Source organism: Pteropus medius, unplaced genomic scaffold (assembly GCF_902729225.1).
Source record: "Pteropus medius unplaced genomic scaffold, Ma_sr-lr_union100, whole genome shotgun sequence".
Taxonomy (NCBI): Eukaryota; Metazoa; Chordata; class Mammalia; order Chiroptera; family Pteropodidae; genus Pteropus; species Pteropus medius.
The window spans coordinates 4,759,079-4,786,483 of NW_024352785.1; the positions used below are offsets into that span (position 1 = coordinate 4,759,079).

The following is a 27,405-nucleotide window of genomic DNA, read 5'->3' on the forward strand; positions in this document are numbered from 1 at the left end:
AGTGTTTCAAAGGGGCATAATGCTTTTTGGAAATTACTGTTTGGTTCAAAGGCATATGGATTAGCTCCATCTGTGATGTATCCATGCAATCAAAAGGGCTTGAGGACAAAGGTTTGGAAATCTAACAAATCTGGGATAGAATCTTGACTTTGACACTTATTTGTTGTTACTTAACCTCTCTGGGCTTTAAATTCCTCATCCATAAAATGGAATAAAAATAAGCTAACTTTATATGGTAGTTGTAAGGATTAGCTTTGTAGAACTGCATAGTGCCTGGTACAGTATAAAATACTCAATAAAAGGTAACTATTATTAAATATGAACAAATGACCAAAAAATCCTGAAATACAGCATACAATAATAAAACGAAGCTCAGTATCTTTAGGTCTCTTTCTTCAGAATGCCACTTTCATGCATCTCTGTTTACTAGAAACTATCACTCTGAGTGTAAGTAAATGCCTCATTCACTTAAGAGGGAAAAGGGGCGAGGAAGGTGAATATATTCCCTGGGAGGTTTTGGAGGCTGAAGTGAAAATGAAATCCCTCACAAATGTATATTATTTATGTCTGGGATTACAAGTAAACTCATTTCACAAGGAGTACTTGAGAAATAAGATATCAGAAGTATAGTGGGAGAATTGAGGGGAGGGGAGGACCAAATCCCTTAACTTATGAACTCTAAATTGAAAAGCAAAAGAGTGAGGAAACACAAGCCTTCATAAAATACTAAATTAGCTACTGCTATTTAAGCTCTGATGCAACTGTTTACCTTACATACCCCAGCTGATGATAATGGCTACCAGTCTATTCACTTAGCTGTTGCAACAGCTCCAAATCACAGAAAGCAGCAAAAAAAGAAAAAAGAAAAGAAAGAGAGAAAAGAAAAAAAGAAGAAAAAAAAAAGAAAAAGAAACGGAATAGCTAATGTGTGAAATAAGAACATAGTAAGTGATACTGGGCACTGATACATCTCAAGTCAAATTGGTAGACTTCAGAAAATAAACTCTGATAGAGGAAGAAAAGTATTCTTTATTGAAGACTTTCTATGTTTGGGACCATTAAGATACATTTGGAACTTTACCTCTTAATCTCATTTAGTCTGATCCTCATAAGACCATACCTGAAATAGTATTATATCCATTCTGCAAACAAGGAAATGAAAGCACAAAAATTAAGATAACTAACCCAAATCAAATGAGAAAGAAACTCTAAGATCAAAGTATGAACTGAATTTAGTTCAACTTAAACATGGCATTTCCCTCAAATGTTTTGCAGTCTGGAGAAGGAAGCCTGAAGATGAATTTAGATCCTACCTTATCAGTATAAGTCTCCAAAGGATAATAAAATTAAAAACAATAAAAATCGATATTACAAATAATGTTAAAGCAGCAGCCAAAGGTCTTTAGAAGATGTCACAGAATTACGACACTAGTAAAATAACAATTCATCAGGAGGTGGAAATAAAAGGTCACATTAACTTTCAGGAAATCAAGTTTTAACCAGGAAACATTTATCATTTCCCTAAAACTTTCTAAAATATATTCATAATACATCACCACTTTCTTGATAATTCAAAAATCTATACTAGTTCACAACTCAATTTTAGAAAGTAGAAGGTATTACAAAAATAGATCAAATACATATAACACATACAGATCTATATCAAATATGATGATCATAGGACTTAGCACAGGAGTTATTTTCTTAATAAATCATAAAATCCTAGTACTTTAAAACAAATTGGATAACAAATGACAGATAATCTGATTTCATCATTTTACAACTAAATAAAAAGCTACCCAAAGAGCTTCTCTGTCTGGAAGTAGAGAAGCCGAATCTGAATCAGAGAAAGTAAAGCAGCAAAGAGCATATACTTAATGAGGTTTCTAGATCATCGATAACTATACACACAAACTAAATATTCCTTTAAATAACTCTAGAGCAAGTATTAAACAGAAGTGATATGAAATCTTGAAGCTTCACTAGAAGCTTCTAGAATCAGGGAGCAGGGAGACAGTGGTAAACAATATGCTAGACCCTCACTAAAGTTGTATTCTTCAGATCTATATGAGAGTTTTATAACAAATACAAACTACATCCATGTAGGTGCAAGGCACTTGTCTAACTCAAAAATGACTAAAACAGAAACTCATTCTCTTTGGGGAAGATTTTAATGTAAATCTTCAATTCTTTGCTTCACCATAATGCATTTGGGTCTTAAAATGTCAAGTCACTGTCCTCAATTTCCACCTGAATAAAAGTTTTCCCTCTGGTAAATACAGGAATCCTTCTCCTATTCTAAAATTTATCTTACTTAAATCAGTGCCACAAAAAAAAGACTTTTTGACTATCTTACTACTTTGTATAAAATAGCAAGTTCACCTTTTAACATTCCAGATGCAACTAATATTCCAAAATATTTTAACAAGAAATTTTATCATTTAAACCACCTAAAGAACAAAAACTAAAAATAAACCATACTGTCTGCAAAAACTATGTACAAGTATTTTATCTTTTATATCAAAAACACAAAAAGCTGTCACTGAAATATACAAAGACAATGCTGCCATCTAAAGGCCAAAATATAATATGAAAAAAAAAGTATACTCAGTCAAATACTGCCAATGTATAAAAACAACCAATTTGATATTTTGAAATTAGCAAAGTCTATATTAATAATAAAAAAAAACTATGTTACTACATAGCATAGTTGCTACACAATGAAGCTCTAAAACCCTTTTGAGAAAATTGAATTTAATAAGAGAATTAGCAAAATAATTTGTCTAATGATTAATATCTACACAGGTCAAATTCTGTTGGCATCCTTTCAGACACAGTATTCTCCTTAATATTTAAAATATTTGTCCTATCAAATGATGTCTGTATTTCCTGTTAGTAATTACATATACAATATAAATTATGTATATGCATATATAAATATTATTTGCCTTTAATTAGATCACTATTTCTATTTACCCTATTTAAAATATTTGTTGTTAAATGACTAATAATAGCACTTCTCACAGTTAAAACAACCGAACGACTTAAAACCATAATTTAGCAAGTAATTCAAATATTTCTTATTTCATAAACTTCAAAAATACAAAGCAAAGTTCCTATAAGGAGTTAGTTATCAATAACTCGATTATCCAATGTAAAAAGTTTCAAATTCTAAATTTCTCTTTCTAGGAACCTTAAATTGCAAGAATTTTATTAAACTGGATTTTTTTTAATATCCAGCAAAATTACTTCGAACTGCCAATAAAATCAAATGTTTACTGAATAACCCTACATACAAAACTGATTCCCTTGGCATTTAGCATAGAACAACTTTATAATGGACCACAATATCAGGGAAAAGCTAATGTGAACATAACTAGAATCTTCAAAACACATATAGTTAACTCCCATGGGAAACCACTGACTAAAATTTTTAATGTGTCAAGAAAACCATTTCTCTGTGTTTACTCAACAAGAAAACAAATATTACCCAACAAATATTCCCATTATGTGAGAAATACAAAAATTTTAAGTTGGAACTACTATCCTTTATCTTGAGTATAAAGTGGAAACCAACAGACAATAAATATAGTCAAAATCTCATAAAAACTACTAGTTTTTTAGTAGTTGTTTATGGGTCAAGAGTTTGTACTAACCAATTTAAGGACATTATGTCCTTTAACCTGCAAAGTCACAATGTGCAAAAAGACAAGTATTAACCTCATTTGCAAGTGAGGTTCAGAGAGCTTAAGAAACTTTTCCAGGGTCGTATAGCAAGTAAGTAGATGCCAAAATTCAAAAATTCAGTCTCTCTGATCCAGCAGACCTTATTCCCTTACAGTATCATACTGTCTCAGGAATGATTATTAAATCTGTATTAAATGTAGTAAACAGGAATGTGAAGTATTTTTGCTATATAATTTCAGAGACAAATATAATTCTATGTAGTAATAAAAGCATTTACTTTTAATTCACAATGTTTCACTTTTTCTAATTGGAATATTTTTAAGATAGCACTATCTCACTTGAAGTGCTGATGCTTCTAGAGATCTTTCAAAACTTACAGTAATATATGAGATGTATTTACCGAATTTTATAAACTCCAAGAGGAATCGAAAAGATCTTATTTTGGGGATATAATTAAAAAGCAAGTCTTCTTTGTAAATATGTTATATATTCAGGACTGCCTTGCCTATTTTAAAGTACATTATTTATCAACATTGAAAACTCATTCTACTAGTGCCTCCCTAGTGACAACTTTTACTGTTAATTTGTACCATGTACCTATCAAACAAAAATTAAATAGACTTGGAATATTATCAAGTCATAAAAAAAGAAATAAAGTTCTGATACATGCTATAACAGAGATGATCATGAAAACATTATGCTAAGTGAAAGAAGCCAAACGCAATAAGCCACATATTGTGTGATTCCATTTACATGAAATGCCTAAATTAGGCAAATCCATAGAGACAGAAAGTAGATTACCAGTTGCCAGGGGCTGAAGGAAGGGGAAAATGGGTAATGACAGATAAGCTAATGGGCACAGGGGTTTCTTTTGGGGGTAATGAAAATGTTCTATAATTAGTAATGATGATGGCACAACTCTGAGACTATACTATAATCACAGAATTGTACACTTTAAAGGGTGAATTATATCTCAATGAAAGAAAATTAAATGGCTTTAAGTATATTATATATGTATAATACATCAATGTGAATGAGTTACATATATATGTGTTTAAACTATAAAGTCTATGTAACTACCAAGATTATCTGCCTCAATTTACTGAATCCCAATTTTCACCAAAACTAAGTGAAAGGCTCTATTTCACAAGTGTAGCTCTTCGTGAATATCAAAAAAAAAAGAAAAAAAAAATCCTATCCAGAATTATTACAAGCTCTAGGGAAATCAGAAGGAACTACAACCACATATTTATGTTTGACAAGTAAATTTAGTTTTATCCAAATACCTGAGTTAGTTGACATCATGCAAGTAACACATATAAGCACCTATATAGTTTTAGAATCAGTTTATAAAATCATTGTTTTGAGAAGATTCTTGCTTTTAAGTAGTATATGCCCCTAAACCACCAAAAGAAAATAAGCAGAAGAAAATTTATAAGCTAAGTTCAATGGAATTCAAAGGTTAGAAACAAAATGAAAAACATGATAGTAAGTACTTACTAATTTGTTTTCCTGCATGTATATTCTTTGTAATTTCAGACAGCCCTTAGCTATGACGATCATGCCTTCATCTGAGATCTTGTAACACTGGCCGAAATGAATATCTTTGAGTTCTCTGCATTTTGAGCCAAGCTGTGAATAAAAAGATTTGGCTAAATGCTTAGAAAATAACAAAGATAACACATTTCTAGTGAAATTTCCATATAATTTTTAAAAACAGTGATATCAAAGTTAAAAATTTCTTTATGAACTACTTTTAAAACAAAAAACAAGCAACCTATAATCTAAAACAGTATTGTGTAAGTTTTAGAAGTTTTCACCTTCTAATCTACATCCTTGCTTCAACTAACTCACACTATATACGCCCACTTAGGTGGCTAGATTGCATAACACTTCAAATTTATATCTTTATTTCCTCTGAGTCTTTATAATATCAGTTATAGAGTTACATTGAACAGAACACAGGTCCAAGGAATAAAACAAAGGTCCAAGAAGTGAGACAAAGGACCAGTGAGTAGAAAAATATTTGATTCATGAGATTCTATGTCTACTTCTGATTGCTTCAATGAATCATTTCTCCCCTTTGGCTCATTTACTCTGTGAAAAAAGAAAAAAGTGTGAATATGCTACAGCTAATATTCTAGTTAAAGTACTTATTTACACATTGTAGTGCATAACCTAAAAATAAAAAGACTAGTGATTTCCTGATTGAAATCCCAACTGTACCTTAAATAATTAATGAACAGCACAATATTTCCACTTAAAAACATTAAGTATCACAAAGAACAAATTACATATATGTATTTCTTTTCAAAATCTAAAGTGGAGATTAGATGTTCAAAGCATATTATAAATAAATGCTGTTTTATGAGTATTATGTATAAAGAGACTTATCACAGAGCTAAAATAAGAAACTTACTTTGTAACAACCTATATATCAAAAACTATCAAAAAGTTACATTAAGAATAATAAAGCCCAGTGTTGGCGAGGATTCAAAGTGCGCTAATATGCCACTGGTAAGAGTGTGAATTAGCAATACAAATTTTCCTCAAGCATAAATTTAAAAAAATATATTAAAATATGCCTGAAAAATGAATGACTCAGCTTCTAAATATTTACTAAACAATTAACTAAAGAGGGATGAATAACAGAATAAATATGTAGTAAAGTAAGCGTGCTAAAACATTAGACAATCTAGGTATTGAGTATATGCATGTTTACTGTAAAATTCTTTCAAATTTTCCATATATTTAAATTTTTTCATAATAAACTATTAGAATAATCAACCAAAGGTGTGTTGCTAAGATTCAGCTATAAGAAATGAGCAGAAAGATTTTTTTTTAAATAGTAAAATATTTTTTTAAAAAACCTTAAAGTATAAATTCAGGTATTCTCATAAAATTAAATATTATACAGCCATTAAAATTGAAGTAAACACTTGACAAAAAAATGTTTAATTACATAAGTGTTAATAGTATAAACCAATTTTATGAATTATGCATATTTAAATATACATAAATGTATATATAAAAAGGAAGCTAAAATACACAAGGTGTTAACAGTGGCTAGTCTGATTAGTGCAATAATGGGTGGTGGTATTTTGTTTTTTTCTTCTCTGCCTCTCAATCTCACTTTTAAAAAATAAACATTACTTTTATAATAAAATCTTTCAAGTTGTTTCAACTAAGAATATTATCAGAAAGATAAGTGATTTCAATTATTAGGAGTGGTGATATAAACTATGTCTTTTAATATAGGCTACACTATAACCAATTATATATTCCACTAGAAATGTAAACTTCAGGAAGACAAAGGTTTATTTTGTTAACTAATGTATCCCTGGTGCCCAGTGTCTTATATTTATTTGATACTTTAGTAATACTTGTTGAATGAATGAAAACACTGATCACGGTTACATACTGTAGGCTAGGCCTCTTTGAAAAATGGACAAATATTGAAAACCGTAATTATGGTCTCATATACCACCATGTTTCAGTTAATTCAGGGGTTCTAAATTGGGTCCATGGTAGAATTCAGAAATGCCAGAAAAGTGAATGAGAAAGAGTACATTTTTATTTTCATACTATCCTCTAAATGAACTTTCTTTCACTTACTAATGTAAACAAAAAAAATCACAGTATTTAGCAGTACATGTGACTTGGTAAACAACAGAAATCAAAGATAATTTCATACAATATTACTGCTGTTGCAGATACCATGAAATATTATTTTTGTTCATCAGTATTCATCATGTTCATTAGATCCACTACCAGATCTTATAATGCATTAAAGAGGGACATATATTCCTATAATAATTGTACGATGTCACATTACTTAGAACTGAGAAAGCTGAATCAAAAGCCAATAGTTGAGAAAGCACAGAAACAACTTGATAATCACTACAGAACTCCCAATAGGTTAACATATGTCTGGCTGTGAGGGCAAGGTTGATGCTAAAAATATAGGACTCTTGAAAGTCTGCTTTAGAAGTTGTTAACCAGTCATATCACCTCCCATTACTGCACAACCTGACCTTCCCCACTCTCCCACAAGAGTAGGCTTGGAGTTCACTGGGGAGAGTAAAACATGGGGTATACCATTCACAGCTGTGAGCAGGACACATTGCTAAAAATATGGGCACCATGTGAAAGTTTAAACAGTGACTATGGAAGAATTCAAAGAGTTAATTCTATGAAACTTCCAGACTGGAAGAGCTCACTCATGTGTCTAGCACAAATGACAAAAACAGATCCATGGCAAGGCAAATCATCATAAAGTTTCAGAATTATTAGTATAAAAATAGGTCCTACAGACTTCCAGAGAGAAATAGATTTCATACAAAGGATGAAGGATTTTTTTTAAGATATCAAACTTCTTATCAGCAACACTGAAAGAAAATAGAGCAATGCCATCGAATTCTGAAGGAAAATTACTTCAAACCTAGAATTCTACACTCAGGATATAGACTATGAATTAAGTGTGAGGGTAGACTAGAGACATTTTCAGACATGCAGCCTCTCAAAAGATTTACCTCCCATATATTCTTTATTAAGAAATTATTAGAATCTATGCTCTACAAAACATGAGAATATACCAAGAGAAGGAAAACATGACATCTGGGTAATAGAACATCTAAAATAATAGCAAGATGAGGAAGACCTTAGGAATCATGGTGAAGATAAGACACTAAGATAATCACTAGTTCAAGAGTACTTATATACAATAAGTCCAGTATTAAGCCTTCAGACTATTCCAGGAAAATCTACTTTAAGAATATAAATTTGATTAAGTATTTACATATAGATATACTAATGCAATTAGAGAAAAGCTCTGGGCTCCATTAGAGTTAAGACTATAAAAACTAGACTAAATGGAACAGAGATATTTATTAATTCTAATAAAAACAAAATTCTATAAAGGATAGAATAACTGTAAAATGTAAATACTGAATACTTATTTAACCAAAATTAGAATTATGTTAGGAGGATAAGAGGAAAGGAGACAGGGAAGAATAGGTGAGTTAAATCACTTTCCATTGCAAGGAATCAGTATAGATGGTCTAAAATGAATAAAATCAGAAAATACAGACATGGAAGAAAATGCTTCTCTACTACTGCTTCCTTCTTCTTGAAGAAGTTCAATTAGTCTAATTCTTGGTGTCTTCACTAGTTTGTGTTTAATAAACTGAACATGTTCCACTTATTTTTATCCTTTTTTTCCCTTGGGAACAAACTGCCCACAGAGAGCAAGCAATCTCCATTTCTACAATAGGCAGGCCACTCTACTGGTCTCACCTAGTTAGTAAGTGGGTCAGACAGTCAAACGTTAGCATTGAGTGAACAAGCCCATTTAACTATATTACTAAGCAACATTCTCCAATTGAGTTTTTCTGAGTAGTAAAGTTGATATTTTTCCCACCACTATTGTTTTATCTTGTCAATTTGTTCATATCCTGGGCAGTAAAGAGACCTCAACATTTAGTGCACCAGCCAGGATCATTGAGAAATATAAGAAAAAAATCTATATGAAAGGAGTGATTAAGGTATTTTGTAGGGTTTAGACAAGAGTGTGTGTGAATAGGTTGGTAGAGTCTCGTTAAGACAGCTAAGTCATACTGCTGCAGCCTAGGAGAGATGTAAGCTGATTATCTGGTGTTTTGACCTTAGCAAGTAGCTTTGGTGAATTTATCTCCAAACAAGTAACCTTCCATAGAGGTAGGGCCCACATGACTGACTAGCCATACAGAGATAAGGACCAGGAGGATGGCCTTAACAGATATTAGCAGCCTGGGAGCCCTAGCAATTTATTAGGGGCAACTGCCTCATTTATAATTATAATTACTGTCATTCGGTCTCACTGCAGAAACTGATGTTCTGTTTTAGACACCATAACAGAACATAATAGGCAAGACTGCATCTGCATCAGTGCCTATCTGTACTAACTGCCATTACCCTAACCATAAATGTCCTAATGTCCCAGACTGTCCAGGAACTGGAGAGTCAATCATTATACCCAGTATACTTCCCAGTTTGCTGGTGTTGTTCAAATCTCTCAATGCTGCAACCATCTGGCTATGATCCACAGGAAAACATACAGAGGGCATCAACAAAGCTCTACAAGGATATCCCTGTTAATATGCCCTGAATTTAACACAGTTAGTCCTCTATTTTAAAACAGTAAAGGTAGTATACAACTCTTCTAAATATAGAATTTTCTATCCAGGAAGAGAGTGCTAGGGATACTGTAGCTCTGGCCCTGCCAAAATGGAGAGATCTTGATAAGAGCCCTGGTGTCCAACAGAGACACCAAACAGGTGGTACTATGGAGTAAAAATCGGGCCTTAGAGTAAGGCCTATCCCAGACCTATCCCTGTTAGAGGAGTTTGAGAAAGATCTTGTCTTTCCACAGATCTACCATATTAAAGCATAAAACTGAGTGTAAGCAAGATCAAGATAATCATCCAGTAATTGCAAGGCCTTTTTTAAAAAAATCAATGTCCAGTTTCTAGACCAGCACATAAAGAACTTAGAAGCTGTCACTACATTCCAACAACAAATAAAAAGATGAACAAAGTGAAAAATCAATGCGTCTTCTCACATCCAACATGTCTCCAAAATTGGAGAGACAAAAAAGTAGATACAGGAAATCACAACTTGGCATAGCAGAAGAAAACCACTAAAACAAACCTCCGCAGGAACCAGTGCCAGAATAGGAAACCCTAAACTATAATTGATTTCCTCCGGTATCAAGGAAACAATTTACCTCCATTAACTATTATCCTAGCAAAAAGGCAATACCTAAAGGATCTACAAACACCTCAAAATTACATCTATAATACTTTCTCTCCTAACAAAGAACACTCTGAAAATGCTAACTACTCATCATCAGATAAGAATACCTAGCTGGTTGATGTTGATCAGATGCATATCACTACTCACCTTGGTTGAATACTGGAAAATTGCTGCCTGAGGGCCCTTCTAGGTAGTGAAGGTCATCAACCTTGTGGAATTTCAGCTCCAAAAAACACCTGCCTACACCCAGCCTGTATTTCATTGCTACCTGTACTTGGCACTCATCTCAGGTACGGTTTCTAACTCTCATTTTTCACCCAATTAAGTGGTGACCCTAAGACACAGAATCCCAGTATGCCATTTAAGATGTTCTGAATTCTTATAAATACCAATCTAGTATCTGGTTTCCTGGGAAAAGTGCAAGTCAGATGACTAGCAATAGAAACTTTCCTCTAACTTATGAACAATAATGTTCAAGGGCACCCATCAGTCAACCCTGAAGGAAAGTGTTTAATGAAAAGTGTTGGTAGGCACTTCACTTAAAAGAGGCCAGTACATCCACCCATCAACCCATGGTTCATTTTGGCAGTAATTAGAACGGCGAATGGACTAGAATAAGTAAATGTAATAGAAAATGAATTGTCTTTAATTCATTCTTTTCTTTTTTATAATAATCATTTGAGATTATTCACAAACTTACTCAAAAACATCCATAGTATTTTTCAAATTCTTCTACAAAATTTAGAAAGTAGAGGGTAATTTTCTCAGCATCTCAAATTTTAATTAAAATTTTGCACACTATCCTTGAGAATTTACAAAAGAGAATCTGTTTTAAGAAGCCATCTGTTGTTACTGGGTTATTTTTATAATAAACACATTAGGAAGAATATACGTCAATCAACAAAGAAGCTAGACAACTGAAACCACAACATAGGACCCGCTGGGATGAAAAGAGTAATTGGTCTTCCAATATCACATGAAAATTGCTCAAAACCAATATTAAGAAAATATTTTTAAAACATGAAGTACGCTGCCTTCAACAGAAGAGGGAAGTTGTTCCTTCTACTTTCCATTCCCAATCTGTCGCCACTGTAAATATTAGACATGCAAAAGAGAACAGAGATTAAAACCCAATCCATATCTTCCAGTAACTTCCCCCAACTGTTAACTGTTCATGTTTATAAAATTATAAAAATGAAATTTTATAATTTGATTCATTAGTTTTGTCATTTATAGTAGAGTAGCACAATGAGATATGAAAGAAAGCAAAGCAAATTTCTCAAAGTGCCACTAATCTGACCCACTTTAAGGACTCAAATTTGAGTCTTTTTCCTAGATTTGTATTGTTTAACTTTGCCTTGTTTAAAGACTATTCTATTCACTGCAATGAAAATATACTACATAAGTTCCCAAAATATGAGCCAATACTATTTTTTAATTGTATTAACATGGTATATATTTAAAATTCAGAGTAAATGAAAATTCAAAACATATGTGGAATAATCATTTGACGAGTCTATTATACACTGAAAAGATATTTAATTTTCTAGAAAACCAGCAAAAATGCTATTTTATCACCAATGCACAAAAGCCTTTGTTACTCATTACTAATGTTTCAAATAAGAAAATATTAAAACTTTTGCAACTTAACTTTAAAAACATAGGAAGCTATCAAGTGTCCATTAACAGATTAATAGGAAAAAAATGTGGTTAATACAGTCAATGGAATATTATTCAGCCATAAAAATGAAACTGATATGTCACAACATAGATGAACTTGAAAACATTATTAAGTGAAATAAGCCAGACACGAAAGAATATTGCATGATCCCACTTATATGAGGCACCCAGAACAGGCCTAGAATTCATAGAGCCAGAAATGAGAGAACACAGGTATTAGGGAGATGGGGAGGAAGTCATGGGGAATAGGAAGTAATTGTTTAATAGGTATGGAGCTGCTATTTGGAATGATGAAAATGTTCTGGAAAGAGGTACTGGTGATGGTTATACAACATTATAAATGTACTTAATTCCAATGAATTATACACTTTAAAACGGTTTAAATGGCAAATTTTATATATATTTTACCACGATAAAAAAAAATCGACATGTTGAAATAGCAAATGTCAAAAAACTTCAGGGGGAAAAAACTGCAAGAGGCAGTAATGTTTGTTCCCAAACCTATTTTTTTCCGATTGCAATTATTATAATGTAATTAAATATTAAATAAACTGATTTAATGAGGAGAAAGCAAGCTCTTACTATAATAGATTGAATATTTTGCATTCAATAAAAGCAAGCCATAAAAAAAAACCTGCTATTGAATTTTGGATAAGAAACTATAAAATTATAAAATATTAAGAAAATCATATTCTAAAAGAAGCTGCTGCACTCTTATTGTTTCATAAATAGTTTTAAGTTCCTGTTCCACTTCAATGAAAAAACAACAATATCATGGATGCCACTTCATGGTTATAGTTTAAACAAAACAGAGAAATCAACTCTAGCAAGCCATCTCTTACTTAAGAGAAAGGCCTTGACCTTATATTGAGAATCTATATTTATAAAGTTTTTTTTTAATTAAAATGTTTACAATAAATATTGATAATCGCAATACATTTTTGTGATTCTATAATTTAACTTTTTTTCAGTTAACTGACCAACTCAGGCTCATCAGATAAGAAGGCTTATGCTACATTATAACAATACCTTCTTTTACCCTACAGGACTGTTGATTAAAAACCCATGCAAACAGAACATGCTTATGAGCACACGAGACATAAAAGTGCTTAGTAAATATTATGTATCATTATTATTATTCATGGGTAAAGAAGGAAGCTATTAGATCACTATTATTATGATTCACATTAAGGAAACATTTTAGAAATGCTATGAAGATAAATTCCCAGAAAAAAAGCCTTCTTGACATTAAATGAAGACTATACTTCCAGTTATAGATGGAGAATACTATCTCAAGTCATTAAACTGACATCCCAGCTTAAAATCTTAGGTATAATAACACATATGATGTGGAGATCCAGCAGAATTGAAAGAGAATATTGACTCCATACCTTCTTAGCTACACAAACTCACGCAAGTTATTTAACTTCCAAGAGATTCCATTTTTCATCTTGAAATACCACATCAGTGTTGTGGTAAAAAGTAAATTGGATAACACATATGAAAGCACACAATACAATGCCTATCATATGAAAAGCACCCAAAATATACTTCTCTTTGTCAACTGTGATGCTAATTTAGAAAGAGAATACATAAAACATTCTTAAACTACCTAAATATAACTCATTTTGATAAAGGCGGCTTTTCAAGATCTCTAGTTTCTCAGTCTCATAAACATCAATCATCATTACAGAGACAAAACAAGTGTCATGTCATCTGAAAAGGGGAGGAATTGAGCTAATAATACTGAGTATGAACTCTAGACACTCCTGAATATGAATGAGTGTCAGCCCTGTCATCTATTACTTTACCTCGAATAAATTACTTAAAATTTCTCTATAATTGCTTTCTCATGTATACAAAGGGAATAACACCTAATTCACGGAGTGATTTTGAATCAACAGAGAAATTAAACATATAAATATATAGTTGGAATATATGAATAGTGCCTGATACGTGATAGATGCTCAATAGTTTATATAACTGTTCTTTCTCTAGTTAATTGAATATCACCGGACCATGTAAAGACAGATTAGGTGAGACCGACATTTTCCGTTATCTGAAATTCAGAATCTAAAAACAATTAGCTGTTTCTTTTATTCTTTTATTGTGATAAAAGATATATAACAAAATTTTCCATTTTAACCATATTTAGGTATATGTCAGTGACATTACATCCATAGTGTTGTGCAACCATCACCACTATCTGTATCCAAAACTTTTTCATCACCCCAAATAGAAACTCTCTACCCATTAACCATTCCCCATTTCCTCCAGGCCCTGACAATTTCTATGTTCTGTCTCTATGAATTTACCCATGCTAGGTATTTTACATAAGCAGAATTATACAATATTTGTTCTTTGTGTCTGACCTATTTAACTTTGCATATGTTTCCAAGGTTCACTCATATGGTAACATGCATTTCATTCCATTATATGGGTTAATAATATTCCATTGTACCTGATACATTTTGTTTATTCATTCATCTCTTAATGAACACTTGAGCTGTTAATACCTCTTAGCTATTATGAATAATGTTGCTATGAAATTAGTAAACAAGTTAGTCTTTTGTGTGGAGATATATATATATAGATATATAGATATATAGATATATAAACTGTTGATTCCTATGATAGTTCTTTTAATCTTTTGAGGAAGTACTGAACTGTTTTCCACAGCAGGTACGCCATATTACATTCCCATCGGCAATGTATAAAGGTTCCAATTTCTCCATATCCAAAGCTCCACGTTATTTTGTTGGGTTTTTTTTTTTTTTTTTTTAATATTCACCAGAGTGGGTATGAAATGGCATCTCAGTATGGTTTTTGATAATGGTTTTTGCAATTCTGTGATGACTAATGATGTTGAGCATCTTTTCACATGCTTGTAGTTATATGTATTTCTTTGGATATACATCTATTCAAGTATTTTGCCCATTGTGCAATTAAGTTTTGGGGGTTTTGTTGTTGTTGTTGTTGTTGTTGAGTTGTAGGAATTCTTTTTCTATTCTGGATATTAAGTCCTTATTATACATATGAATTTGAAATATTTTCCCCCATTTTGTCTGTTCACTCTATTGAGAATGTCCTTTGAAGCACAAGTTTTGAATTTTAAACAAGTCCAATTTATCTGTTTTATTTTTTACTTTTGTTTTTGCTTTTGGTGTCATATTTAAGAAACCATTACTAAATCCAAGGTCATGTATATTTACACTTATACTTTCTTCATAAAGGTTTATAGTTTTAATTCTTAAATTTAGGTCTTTGACCCACTTTCAGTTAATTTTTGTAGATATAAGGAAAGGATCCAATTTCATTCTTTTGCATGTGTACATTGTTTTCCAAGCACCATTTCTTGACGAGTGTTTTTAAATGGTATAGGCTCCATGGTAAAAAATCAATCAACCATAAATGTGAGATTGTACTTCTGGATTCTCAATTCTATTCCATTGGTCTCTATGTTGACCCTTAAGGTAGTATCACACTGTTTTGATTACTGCACATTTGTAGTAAGTTTTACAATTGAGAAATATGAATCTTCTCAACTTTGCTCTTCCTATTCAAGATTATTGTGGCTATTCTGGGTCCCTTAAAATTCCTTATGAATTTTAGGATTTTTTTTTTCCATGTCTGTGAAAGCCTCCACTTGAAATTTAATAAGGACTGCACTTTGGGTAGTATTAGCATCTTACCAATATTAAGTCTTCCAATTCATGAGTTCAGGATATCTTTCCAATTATTTAGGTCTTCCCTAATTTCTTACAAAAATGTTTTATAGTTTTTAGTACATATCTTGCATCTGCTTGGTTAAATTTACTCCTAAATATTTTATTCTTTTGAATGCTACTTTAAGTGAAATTAATTACTTTTGGTTTTTTCAATACTATGTAAAAATATAATTTTTTGCATTGATTCTGTATCCTGGTATTTTGCTGAAATAATTTATTGGCTCCAACAGTTTGTGAATTCTTTAAGGTTTACTACATATAAAACCATGTCATCTGCAAATAGAGATAGTTTTATTTGTTCCCAATTTTATAATTCTTTTTCTTGCCTAACTGCTCTGGCTAGAACTTTCAGTACAATGTTGAATAGAAATGGCAAAATTGGGCACATCTGTTTTGTTTCTAAACTCAGGGGAAAAGTTTTCAGTTGTTCATTATCAAGTATAATACTGGCTATAGTTCTGGCACATGTGGTCTTTATTATGTGGAGAAAGAACACTTCTATTCCTAGTTTACTAAGTGCTTTTATCAAGGAAAGGTATTGGACTTCACCAAATGTATTTTCTGTACCAATTAAAATGATTATGTAGGTTTTTTCCTTCATTATAGTAATGTGGTACATTACATTATTTTTCTCATGTTGAGCCACCCTTGCATTCATGGGATAAACTGCACTTTGTCATGATACATAATTCTTTAAATATGCTGCTTACTTCTGTTAGCTAGTATTTTGTTGAGGATGTTTACATCTATATTCATTAATAAAAGTGGTATGTAGTTGTCTTGTCTTGTAGTGTCTTTGCTTCAGAATCAGGGCAATGCTGGTTTTATAGGGGTTAGGAAGTGCTGCCTCCTCTTAAATATTTTGGATGAGTTTGAGGAGGATTGGTATTAATTCTCCTTTACATGTTTAGCAAAATTCACCATGGAAGCTATCTGGTCCCCGAATTTTCTTTGTTGGAAGAATTTTTATTACCAAATCAACATCCTTACTTGTTATAAGTCTATTCACATTTTCTAGTTTTTGAGTCGGTTTTTGTAGTTTATTTCTAAGAATTTGCCTATTTCTTCTATGCTATCCAGTTTGTTAATGTATAGCTGTTCACAATTTTCCTGTATAATCCTTTTTATTTCCATGAAGCTGGTGGTAATGTCCACTCTTAAATTTCTGATTTAGTAAATTGATTTTTTTTTTTATTATTAAGTATAGTTGTCATTTTTGTTGATATTTTCAAAGAAACTAGTTGGGGTATCATTTATTTTCTCTGTACTCTTTCTGTTTTCTATTTTATCTCTGCTAATCATTATTTTCTTCCTTTTGCAACTTTGAGTTTACTTTACTCTTCAAGTTCCTTTAGGTGCACACTTAGTTTACTAATTTCAGATTTTTATTCCATTGTAATGTTTAGTTTTTATAGCTGTTTTCCTCTGAGCACTGATTTTGTTGCATCCCATAACTTTTAGTATGTTGTGTTTTCATTTTCAACCATTTCAAAGTATGTTATAATTTCCCTTGTGATTTCTTCTATGGCCTATTGTTTGTGTAAGAGTATGTTGTTTAATTTCCACATCTGCGTATTTTCCATTTTCCTTTTGTTACTAATTTCTAGATTAATTTCACTGTTGTCAGAGAAGATACTTACTTGATTTCAACCTTTTTAAATGTATTAAAACTTGTTTTGTGGTCCAAAATTTGATCTAATCTTGACAATGTTCCATGTGCTCTTGAGAATAATATTCTTCTGTTTTTGAATGTAGTGCATTGTAAATATCTGTTAGATATAATTGGTTTGTAGTATGATTCAAGCCCTCTATTTCCTTATTAATATTCTGTCTCGTTATTCTATCCACTATTGAACGTAGGGTATTAAAGTCTCAAATTATCAATATAGAACTGACTATTTTCCCTTTAATCTTTCCATTTTTGCTTCATATATATAGAAGCTCTGGTATTAGATGCATGTTTGTTTATAATTGTTATATCTTTCTGATGAGTTGAAATTTTTATCAATATATAATGACCTTGTCTCCTACAACCTTTTTTGACTTAAAATTTGTTCTGATAGTAATATAGCTACTTCAACTTTCTTTGCTTATTAGTAAATAGAATATTGTTTTTCCACTTTTTCCTTTCAACCTCATTGTGTTTATATCTAAAATAAGTCTTTTGTGGACTTTATATGCATGATTGATTACTTTTTATCCCTTCTGCCAATCTTTTCCTTTTAATTAGAGAGTTTGATCCATTTATATTTAAAGTAACTACTGATGATGATTTATTTCTGCCATTTAGCTATTTGTTTACTGTATCATAGGTTTTGTTATTCCTCAGTGCCTCCATTATTCCGGTTTTTGTATTTAGTAGGTTTTATGCAGTGTACCATTTGCTTCTCTTCCCATTAATTTCCCGAATATATTTTACTTTCTTAATAGTTACCATGGAGATTATAATTAGCAACTTTAACTTTTAATAGCCTAATCTGAATAATACCAACTTAGTTTCAAAAGTATATAAACACTCTCTTCCTGTACATCTCCATCCCTCTTACTTTATACTGTTACTATCACAGGTTACAATTTTACACATTACGTGCCCATTAGCAGATTTATAATTATTGTTTTATACATTTGCTTTTTAAATCACATAGGAAAAAATGAGTAAAGTACAATACAACTATCTTTAAATTTACCTATGTAGTTACATATACCCATGTTCTTTTATTCTTCATATGGCTTTTTACTACTGTCTAGTGTCTTTTTATTTCACCTTGAAGAACTTTTCAGCATTTCTTATGAGGCAGGTCTACTAACAATGAACTCCCTTGGTTTTTGTTTATCTGGGAATATTTTAATGTCGTCTTCATTCCTGAAGGCCAGTTTTGCCAGATACAGAATTTTTGATTGACGTTTTTTCTTTCAATCTACTGCTTTCTGGCTTCAATGGTTTCTGATGAGAAATCACCTATTAATCTTATTCAGAATCACTTGTACACAATGAATCACTTCTCCGTTGCTGCTTTCAAGATTTTCTCTCTGTCTTTGGCTTTCAACAATTAAACTATTTAATGTGTCTCAAAAGAGGTCTCTTTGACATTATCCTGCTTGGAGTTCATGAGTTTCTTAGATGTGTAGGTTCAAGTCTTTCATCAAATTTAGGAAGTTTGGGCCATTATTTCTTTGAATATTCTTCCTGATTCTTTCTCTCCCCCTTGTTCTCAAACTCCCATAATGCAAATATTGTTCTGCCTCATTGTATCACACAGGTCCCTTAGGCTCCATTCACTTTTCTTCATTCTTTTCTCTTTCAGCTCTTCAGATTCAACAATTTCACATATGATGATGAATCCCTCTAATAAAATTTTTATATCAGTTCTTTTACTTTTCAGCTCCAGAACTCTTATTTACCTCTTTTTTTAAATTTCTAGTTCTTTATTGATATTCTTATTTTGTTCTTACATCATTTTCTTGAATTTATTATTTTTGTCCATGCTGTCCATTAGCTCTTTGAGCATATTTAAAATAACTGATTTAAAATCTTTGTTTATTAAGTTCAGTGTTTGGGCTTCTTCAAGAATTGTTTCTGTCACTTTTTTTCCTTTGAGTGGGCCATACTTCCCAGTTTCTTTGCATGCCTTGTGATTTTTTTTGTTATTGAAAAACAGATATCCAAATATTAATGTGTATTGTAAACATGGTAACTTACAAAATCAGATTCTCCTTCTTCATGGGGGATTGCTTTCTTTAATTACTCAAGATTTAGCTTGTGTTTACACAGTGTTTTGACAAATATTTTCTTGAATACCAAGAGCTTAAAAACAAAACAAATAATGAAAATACTTCTCCTAGTCTTTGTAATCAAGTTCTGTGATGGGGCACTCCTTTAACACAGCAATGCCACATACAATTCTGCCTTGGCCTTCATTTTCAAGGAAATTCAAGGTCTTCTCAAGTCTTTCTTGAGTATAAGTACTTCCCTGGGCATGCATATGGCTAAATTATCCCATATACACTGGTGTTTCTAATTGCCCTAATTTCCCAAAGAAATTCTCCTCCTAGCTTTTCCTCTGAGAACCTAGGTGGTCTATTACATGAATCAGCTATAATCTTTTTCCCCAGGCTTCTGCAGGGCTTTTCATCATTTGTCTTACAATGTTTTCAACCAATTTCCACTGCTTTTCCACCCTGAATAAGTTCTGAATTAGGTGAAACAGATCTGAGCACCTTGCATCCATCCTTCAAGAAGTTCCCAGGGAGGAGAGAATACACAAATACAGTAATTAGTGAATAAAGTCTGCTCTGCTCCCTCTGGAACCAGGGACCTCAGTCCCACACTGGGAATATGAGCTGCTCTCTTCAAACCAGTTGCCAAGCTGAGAAAAGTGCAGGGCACTGACAAGTAAAGATGCCACAAGCTTTCCCACTTCTTTTTAATTGCATTTTCCTTGGTTCAGCATTTGCTTGGTTGCTGTAAAGCACTATTTTCTGGCAAAGCTGGTTCTAACACTTTCTGCTTGTTTCTCAATGTTTCTATAGAGGAATGGGGTTTTGGAGCTGTCATTTTGTTGATGTTAGCCTAAATATTTATTTTTAAAGACCTGAAAACTCATACTATAGCAAAAACTGAAATTTACTAATGCGACTGTTATTTTTATACAATTTTAATTTGAGAAGATGCCTATAATGACTATTTCCAGAAATTTCTACAGAGATCCATGAACTAGATTGAGGTATTAAACTGCTAAAATGAAATACGATAAGTCATATAAAATATTAACTTAAAGGATACAATTTCTAGATTTCTTTGAATGCTGTGGCTACTATATCTCGTTTGCTGGCAATAGTGTATTATTCTTAACTAGCTCTTTTTCCTCCATAATGTGATTTTAGTTTTATAAGACATATAATAGAAATAAATTCCATTGGTACAATTATTTGGAGTTACTTCTATGGAAATAAAAATATCAACATTTCAAGGGGGAATTTTGCACACAAAAAAAAAATCGCATTCCACCAAAAACAACTTTTTAGGTGTTTCACCATTAGTTTGATAAACATTGTTAAGTAGAATGCAATTATTAAAACATTAAATTTTAGATCCATTAGAACTTCAAATTGAAATACTTTATGTAACTGCTTTTATAAATAGAATTCAAAAAACATATTCAAAATTATGGCAGTTATGAAATACATTTTAAAGACATTACCAATAAAATGCATGTACACTATTGTAAAACACTGGTCAGTTTTTACTAACAGAAGAGTGAAAAAAATCAAAAACCCTACAACTTGATTTATAGAATCAACAATTCAATCAATTGCTATGCTTTTGAGTAAAAAAGAAAAAAATAAGCCCAGGAAAATTCATAAATTATGAATAGGTCCATCACGAACCTTTTAAAACTTTATTATACACCTGGTAAATTGTCAGTTGACTAAAATTGTCATATTCTTCACAGCAGAACTCATCAGAAATCATTAGGTCATGAAATTAATTTACTAAGTGTCTCAAGGCCAACAGTTATTTAGCATAACAGTATACATTAGAAAATATCAATGTGCAGTGTACATAAGGTTATGTATTGCTTCATAAAACTTTTATTTCTATTTTATGTATATATAAAAGCCATTCTCTTTCTACTGTACTACAACACTATTCCATCATAAGAAAGAGGCTAAAATAGAACACACCCCACTATACCACAGTCTTAAGCATAGCAAAGTATTACTCTCTACACTGCAATGAGGTTCCTATGCAATTACTTAATATAATGTAGTCACTTAAAAAATTATTTAAGGATGAAAAAAATTTAGATTGCTTTACTACTTCTGTTAGATTATTACCTTATAGAAAACCAATTCATAATTCAGACACCATGTAAAGTTGAAGCAAATATCTGATCTATCATAAATTAATGGGTTCCAAAATACCTCACATTCTAGGAAAGATGTACATAATTAGTCTTAAAGTTGTAAATATTAGATAAATTCATAATGTTTGACTAGCAATATTAAGTCTTGCTCCTTAAAGAACTTTCTAGTTTCTCACTATTTCAACCATAAGTATGATCTTATTCTTTAGAAACACCCTTAGCAGTCTGCTCAACTGGTATCTAATTTGTATTATATCAAATTAAATATGTAACAGATTTAATCTATTTCTTAATATACAGACTTTTAAAATGTTTCATTGTGAAGTATAATTTACTGAAAATTTTCCATCATGCAAAAAATCATGCCATACCCGTAAAGTTTATAATTTCCCCATTAAAGATTAATTTGTTTTAGTGGGCTTAAGAACTTCATAAAATGCTATGCTAGTGAAAAGTCCTGTACATAAAAGAAATGAATAAGACTGTTATGGCACAATTTGCTTTTGCAGACAAAATAGATTCCCTTATATACTATAGCATTCTTAATATATAAATTGGACTGACTCACCCACCACTATTCAGGACAGAGTCTTTATAAATTCCGAACACTGAAGTTTCAGTTAATTCATATGTAGTTTTTAAATTTAGAAATCTTCACTTTATTTCTAACTTCATCTCAGATCAGATTTAAATCTAGGACTTTCCTGATACACTGGTTTTGGAGAAGTGTTTGGACTGCACTCCAATTCAAAATTTAAACATTAATCCTGACAAAATTATTGAATGGAATTAATTAATTCTTTTGACAAATTTTTGCCAAGGATACTGTAAATGTGCATGGCCTCTGCACTCATAAAGCAGGCTTCTCCATTCAAGGTCTATAAAAGTACAGTCTATCGGCCTGGAAATGTGAAAAGACAATAAAAACTTTGGAGAATTCAGGCTTCAATCCCAGCTCGATCATCTGTTAAATATTAGGCAAATTCTTCAATTTCTCTAAGTCTTAATTTCTACCTTTACAAAATGAGTTTAATATCAATTATTTTTCAAAAGTTATTTCAAAGGTTAAATGTAAAAATACAAAAAGTGCTTAGTACATATTACTAAATATTCAAAATATTCACAAATTCAGAGCCTAGCACATAGAATCCATTTGACATTCACTGGATGAATAATCCACTCTGAGACAAGAAACATTAAATACCATTGCCAAAGGAAGTGCATTAAACATAACATATATATATATACTATTTTTAATCCAACTATCATGCTAAATATAATTACCACCTTTTTCTTCATTTTATACTCTTTAACTTGGACTTCCATTTATGCCTTAAAACAGATATTTTAAAGCACGTAATCATGTCATCTAGTAACATAAAAGAGAAATTAAAAGTTAATTTTTAAAACTTCATGCTGACCTGAGCTGCATAATGTAGTTACCTAAAGCAAAATTTGGTACAAAATTTAAGTAACAAAAGAAAAAATAAATAAAACGGCTGGTCACAGAAATTCAGGCACTCATTACAAAACATAACCAAGTTAATTTATCAATTGCAACAATGGTGCACAAGTCCACTAACCCAAACAAATATTCATGAGTAGATAAAAAAATATGACTTTTTTTAGTCTCTGAGCATTATTTTTAACATAACAATCTTTTTAAGTGTTGCTGTAAGAAACCATTTTGAGTTAACATGAGTTAAATCATTTTATAGATGCTGAAATTTACCTGTTTGAGTCCTTCATCAGTTAATTTGTCCTGGTTGCCTACATGAATTTTCTGAAGTAAAGGACAGTGAGAGGCAACCGCAATAATAGAGGTGTCAGAAAGCTGTTTACACCTGTAGGCTGTATACCTAAGTAGTCCAGGACACTTAAATGCTAGAACACATACGCCAGTATCAGACATACTGCGACAATCAGAAATGTTGATTTCAATTATATTTTGACTTCTTGATGCAATTTTTTCCAATAATTCATCAGTGACCTATGAGAGAAAAAAAAAACAATAAATTTAAACTTTTGCTAAATTGAGAAACTTATTTTCTATTATTTTAGTAAATTTCTCCAATAAACAATATGATAATTAGATTATAGCATGAAAATCTTCCTACTTAATATTAAAGCATAACCAGAGCTGTGATATAATAAAAAATATATTTGGTCTTTGTCTCTGGTTCCTTGAACAGAGAGCTCCTAAAACCCTTGGAATTTCCTAAGTGATATAAGTGTCTTTTGTTATCCATAACAAGCCTCTTTTGACTATATCTGAGTTTGTACTAATGAAATAAGATAGCTTCAGGATGGGAGTTGGTCACCAGAAAGACCAAACACCATGTGATTAGAGGGTGGAAACTTTAGGTCCTACTCCCAGACTTCCTGGGAGGGAAGGAGAAGTGGAGATTGGGTTATGAAAACTCTTGAATAACAAGATCTGAAGAGCTTCTGTGTTGGTGAACACGTCAAAGTGCTGGGAGGGTGATGTACTCAGAGAAAGTATAGCAGTTCCATACTCTATCCCCCCAATACCGTGCCCTATACATCTTTTCCATTTGGCTGGTCCTGAGTTGTACCCTTTATAATTAACCAATATACATAAGTATTTCTGAGTTCTATAAGTCATTCTAGCAAATTATCAAACCTGAGGAAGGGGTTGGGGGAACTCCTGAATTTACAGCTGATCTGTCAGAAGTACAGTGGCTACTAGCACTTGTGACTGGTATATGAAGTGGGAACAGTCTTATGGGACTTCATGAGTGCTTAACCTGTGAGGTCTGTACTAACTCTAAGAGTTTGTCAAAATTGACTGGAATTGGACAAAGTTGGTGTCAGAGAATGTTGTTAGAATGTAAAAAACTCCACACCTTTGGAGGCAGAGTGGTGTCAGAAAACACCAAGAAAGAATATATGTATTTGTTTCCATTAAAAGCCTAAAAATCTATCCTTATTAGGAAAACTTACTTTAATGAAACCTTCAAACTCAACAAAAACTCTCCACAAAATTATACTGAGATTTTGAATGTTTGTTCTCTATTTTTAAACCAGCAAATAATGTACATCAGTCATCATGATGTATGAATCTTGTCTTTTTACACTTAATATTAGATACCACAGGATATAAATTTCAATTGTTTTACTACTTCTATGAGAATATCACCTCACACATAACCCATAGCTTAGAAAACTGATATCATTTTGTGTTATCAGCACAACAAAGACTACATACAAATGTCCATATCAAATAAATTTTCTCAGAAGACTCAAAGCTAAAATTCCTTTGGTGAAAAACTCACAAAGCCATCTGAATTTTTAAAATAGTGTTTTAAAAAATCAACCTCTACTTATTCGCTGCCTAATAATCACATTTACAAAAGAAAAAAAAAACTCAGTTAATATTATTCAAGTCCTTTGAGTAAAAATAATGGCGAGATCTGGGGATATAAAGTACAGCATAGGGAATATAGCCAATAATATTTAATAACTATAAATGGCGTCGGGGGATATTAGACTTTTCGGGGGGATCATATCATTAGTTATATAAATGTCTAACCACTATGCTGTATACCTGAAACTAACATAATTAGTTATATTAATAAACTAATAAACTAATATAATTAGTTATAATTGAATGTCAATTGTAATTGAAAATTTTTTTAAATAATAACAATGGTGAGAGAAATGCACATGATAAAATCTAGAATGGAAAAAAGAAAGAATTGGAGTGTTCAGAAGCACTAGGAATAAGAGCCAAGGTTAAAACTATTATGTTTTTTGAGAAAGTACAAATGTAAACAGTTATCTTCTAAGCTAAAACTCTAACATAATCTCCTCTTTTTATTTATTTTTCATCTCCAACCCTAACTCTCAGCAGAAGGAAAAAGCTATTTTTAGTCTGAGTTTGTAACAAATAACTCAAACATCCAAGAGTACTGAAGTAAAAAGGGCCAGTGGATCATTTCACATTACTTCTCTCCACTCTACCTATCACATCTAAGTAATTACTCGCCATTCTCCCTGGACACGAATTTCATGAACTCAGAAAGGTAAACTGGCTCACTTTTTTTTAAAGTGTGTATGTTATACATACACATACACACACACACACACACACACACACACACACACACACACACACACACACACACACGTAGTATGTTGGAGTTGGCTTATACCAACTCACAAAACCTATAGCGTGTACCTCTTTCCAAATCAGTGACATCACTGCAGTCAGTGACATCACATTGGTAGCCTGAAATTAGCCACAGTGGGAATAACTGTACCATAAAAACTGGCAAATATTACAAATCAGAGCTTTTTATGTGTTCATTTGTTTTTGAAAGCCAGTTGTTAAACATTTACCAGCAAACCACTACTAACAATATCAAGAAGGATTTAGAGCAGTTTTAGTACTCTAATAAAATCTTATTCTTATTGGATATTTTTTATATATTTTCAATGCCAAGTACTGATAACCAAGTTTAAAGGAAGAATTGTAAATTGTTTTCAATATGCACTATTAACTATATCTTTTTTCCTAATTTATGCTACCATATAAACATACTGGCAGCCAGGCAATGGAGAAGTTTAGAAAATTCAGCAAAAGGAATATTAAAACAAAATAAGTTATCCTAGCCTATTTTGCTTCCATTTCTTCATCTATAATATGAAGAAATTATAGAAATATGGGGAGGACAAAATGAATTAATATGTATAAAGCCACAGAACAGTACATGGCACATCAGGAGTACTGTATAAACATATGCCATCATTCATAATATTGACCCCTCCAAAAAGGGAAAAGCTTAATTTTTTATAAAAGGTAATAAAAAGTGGGAAGACAAACAGGAATAAGACAAAGAGGATTAAGAAGTAAATCAAAATTACCAATCCACACTAAAAAAATATTTTTACCATAAGAATAATTTAAATTCACAAAAAAAAATTACTAAAGCACAGAATTATAGATTATAGTTATTTGAACTACCTTGAGAAACTCTAACACAAAAGAAGTGATTCTGAAGAGAAATAAAGATTCTTTTAAATAGGTCAAATTGAGTGGTTCTTAGAATTAGATTCCATATACCTGCTGACGACTACTAAGATCCAGCTGTTTCCAAAACTGGAAATCTAAACAAAGGTCACGCCAGTACTTGCAAACCAACGATGCAGAAAGGCAACGCTCATCCAGGGATAAATTGGAAAATATCTGTGAATAAAAAAGAAACCATATAATACGTACTAAACATTTTAAAGGCATAGGAAATGGTTTTTGTTCATTAGAAAAAAATTAACTTTTTAAAGCAGAAAAACATCTTGAATATAAGCAACCATTATTACAAGAGTCATTATTAGGAACTGCCCTAACAGAAGAGTCATTGTTAGGAAGTATGATATGGCAGAAAAGAAATGGTCTAATGTTATCTTGTAAGAAGAACAGAATAAAAGAGCAGGGGAATACGTGTGTGTGTTTCCCAATATTAAAAAAGAAAAATTAAAAGGATAAGCCAAAAACTAATTTAAAACATACTCATCTTTAGGAGAAGGGAAAAGAGAGTAGGAAGGGAAAATGTATGAAAATGAAACTACTTTGAAAGTACTTAGTTTCATAGTTTTAACCTTAGAACCAGATGAACTTTTTACATAATATT

At 31.6% G+C, this 27,405-nt stretch overlaps 1 protein-coding gene across 2 annotated transcripts in view; it reads right to left on the reverse strand.

Annotated features, from left to right (window-relative positions):
* The window catches only part of FBXL17 (F-box and leucine rich repeat protein 17), a 439,190-nt gene that overhangs the window by 397,830 nt on the left and 13,955 nt on the right, over positions 1–27,405 (reverse strand). For both annotated transcript variants that reach the window (XM_039848409.1, XM_039848410.1), the window contains exons 2-4: positions 26,841–26,963; positions 23,487–23,744; positions 5,188–5,319 (exon numbers count right to left, since the gene is read on the reverse strand). In XM_039848409.1, coding sequence (XP_039704343.1) covers positions 5,188–5,319; positions 23,487–23,744; positions 26,841–26,963 — 513 coding nt within the window. The remainder of the gene's footprint in view (positions 1–5,187; positions 5,320–23,486; positions 23,745–26,840; positions 26,964–27,405) is intronic.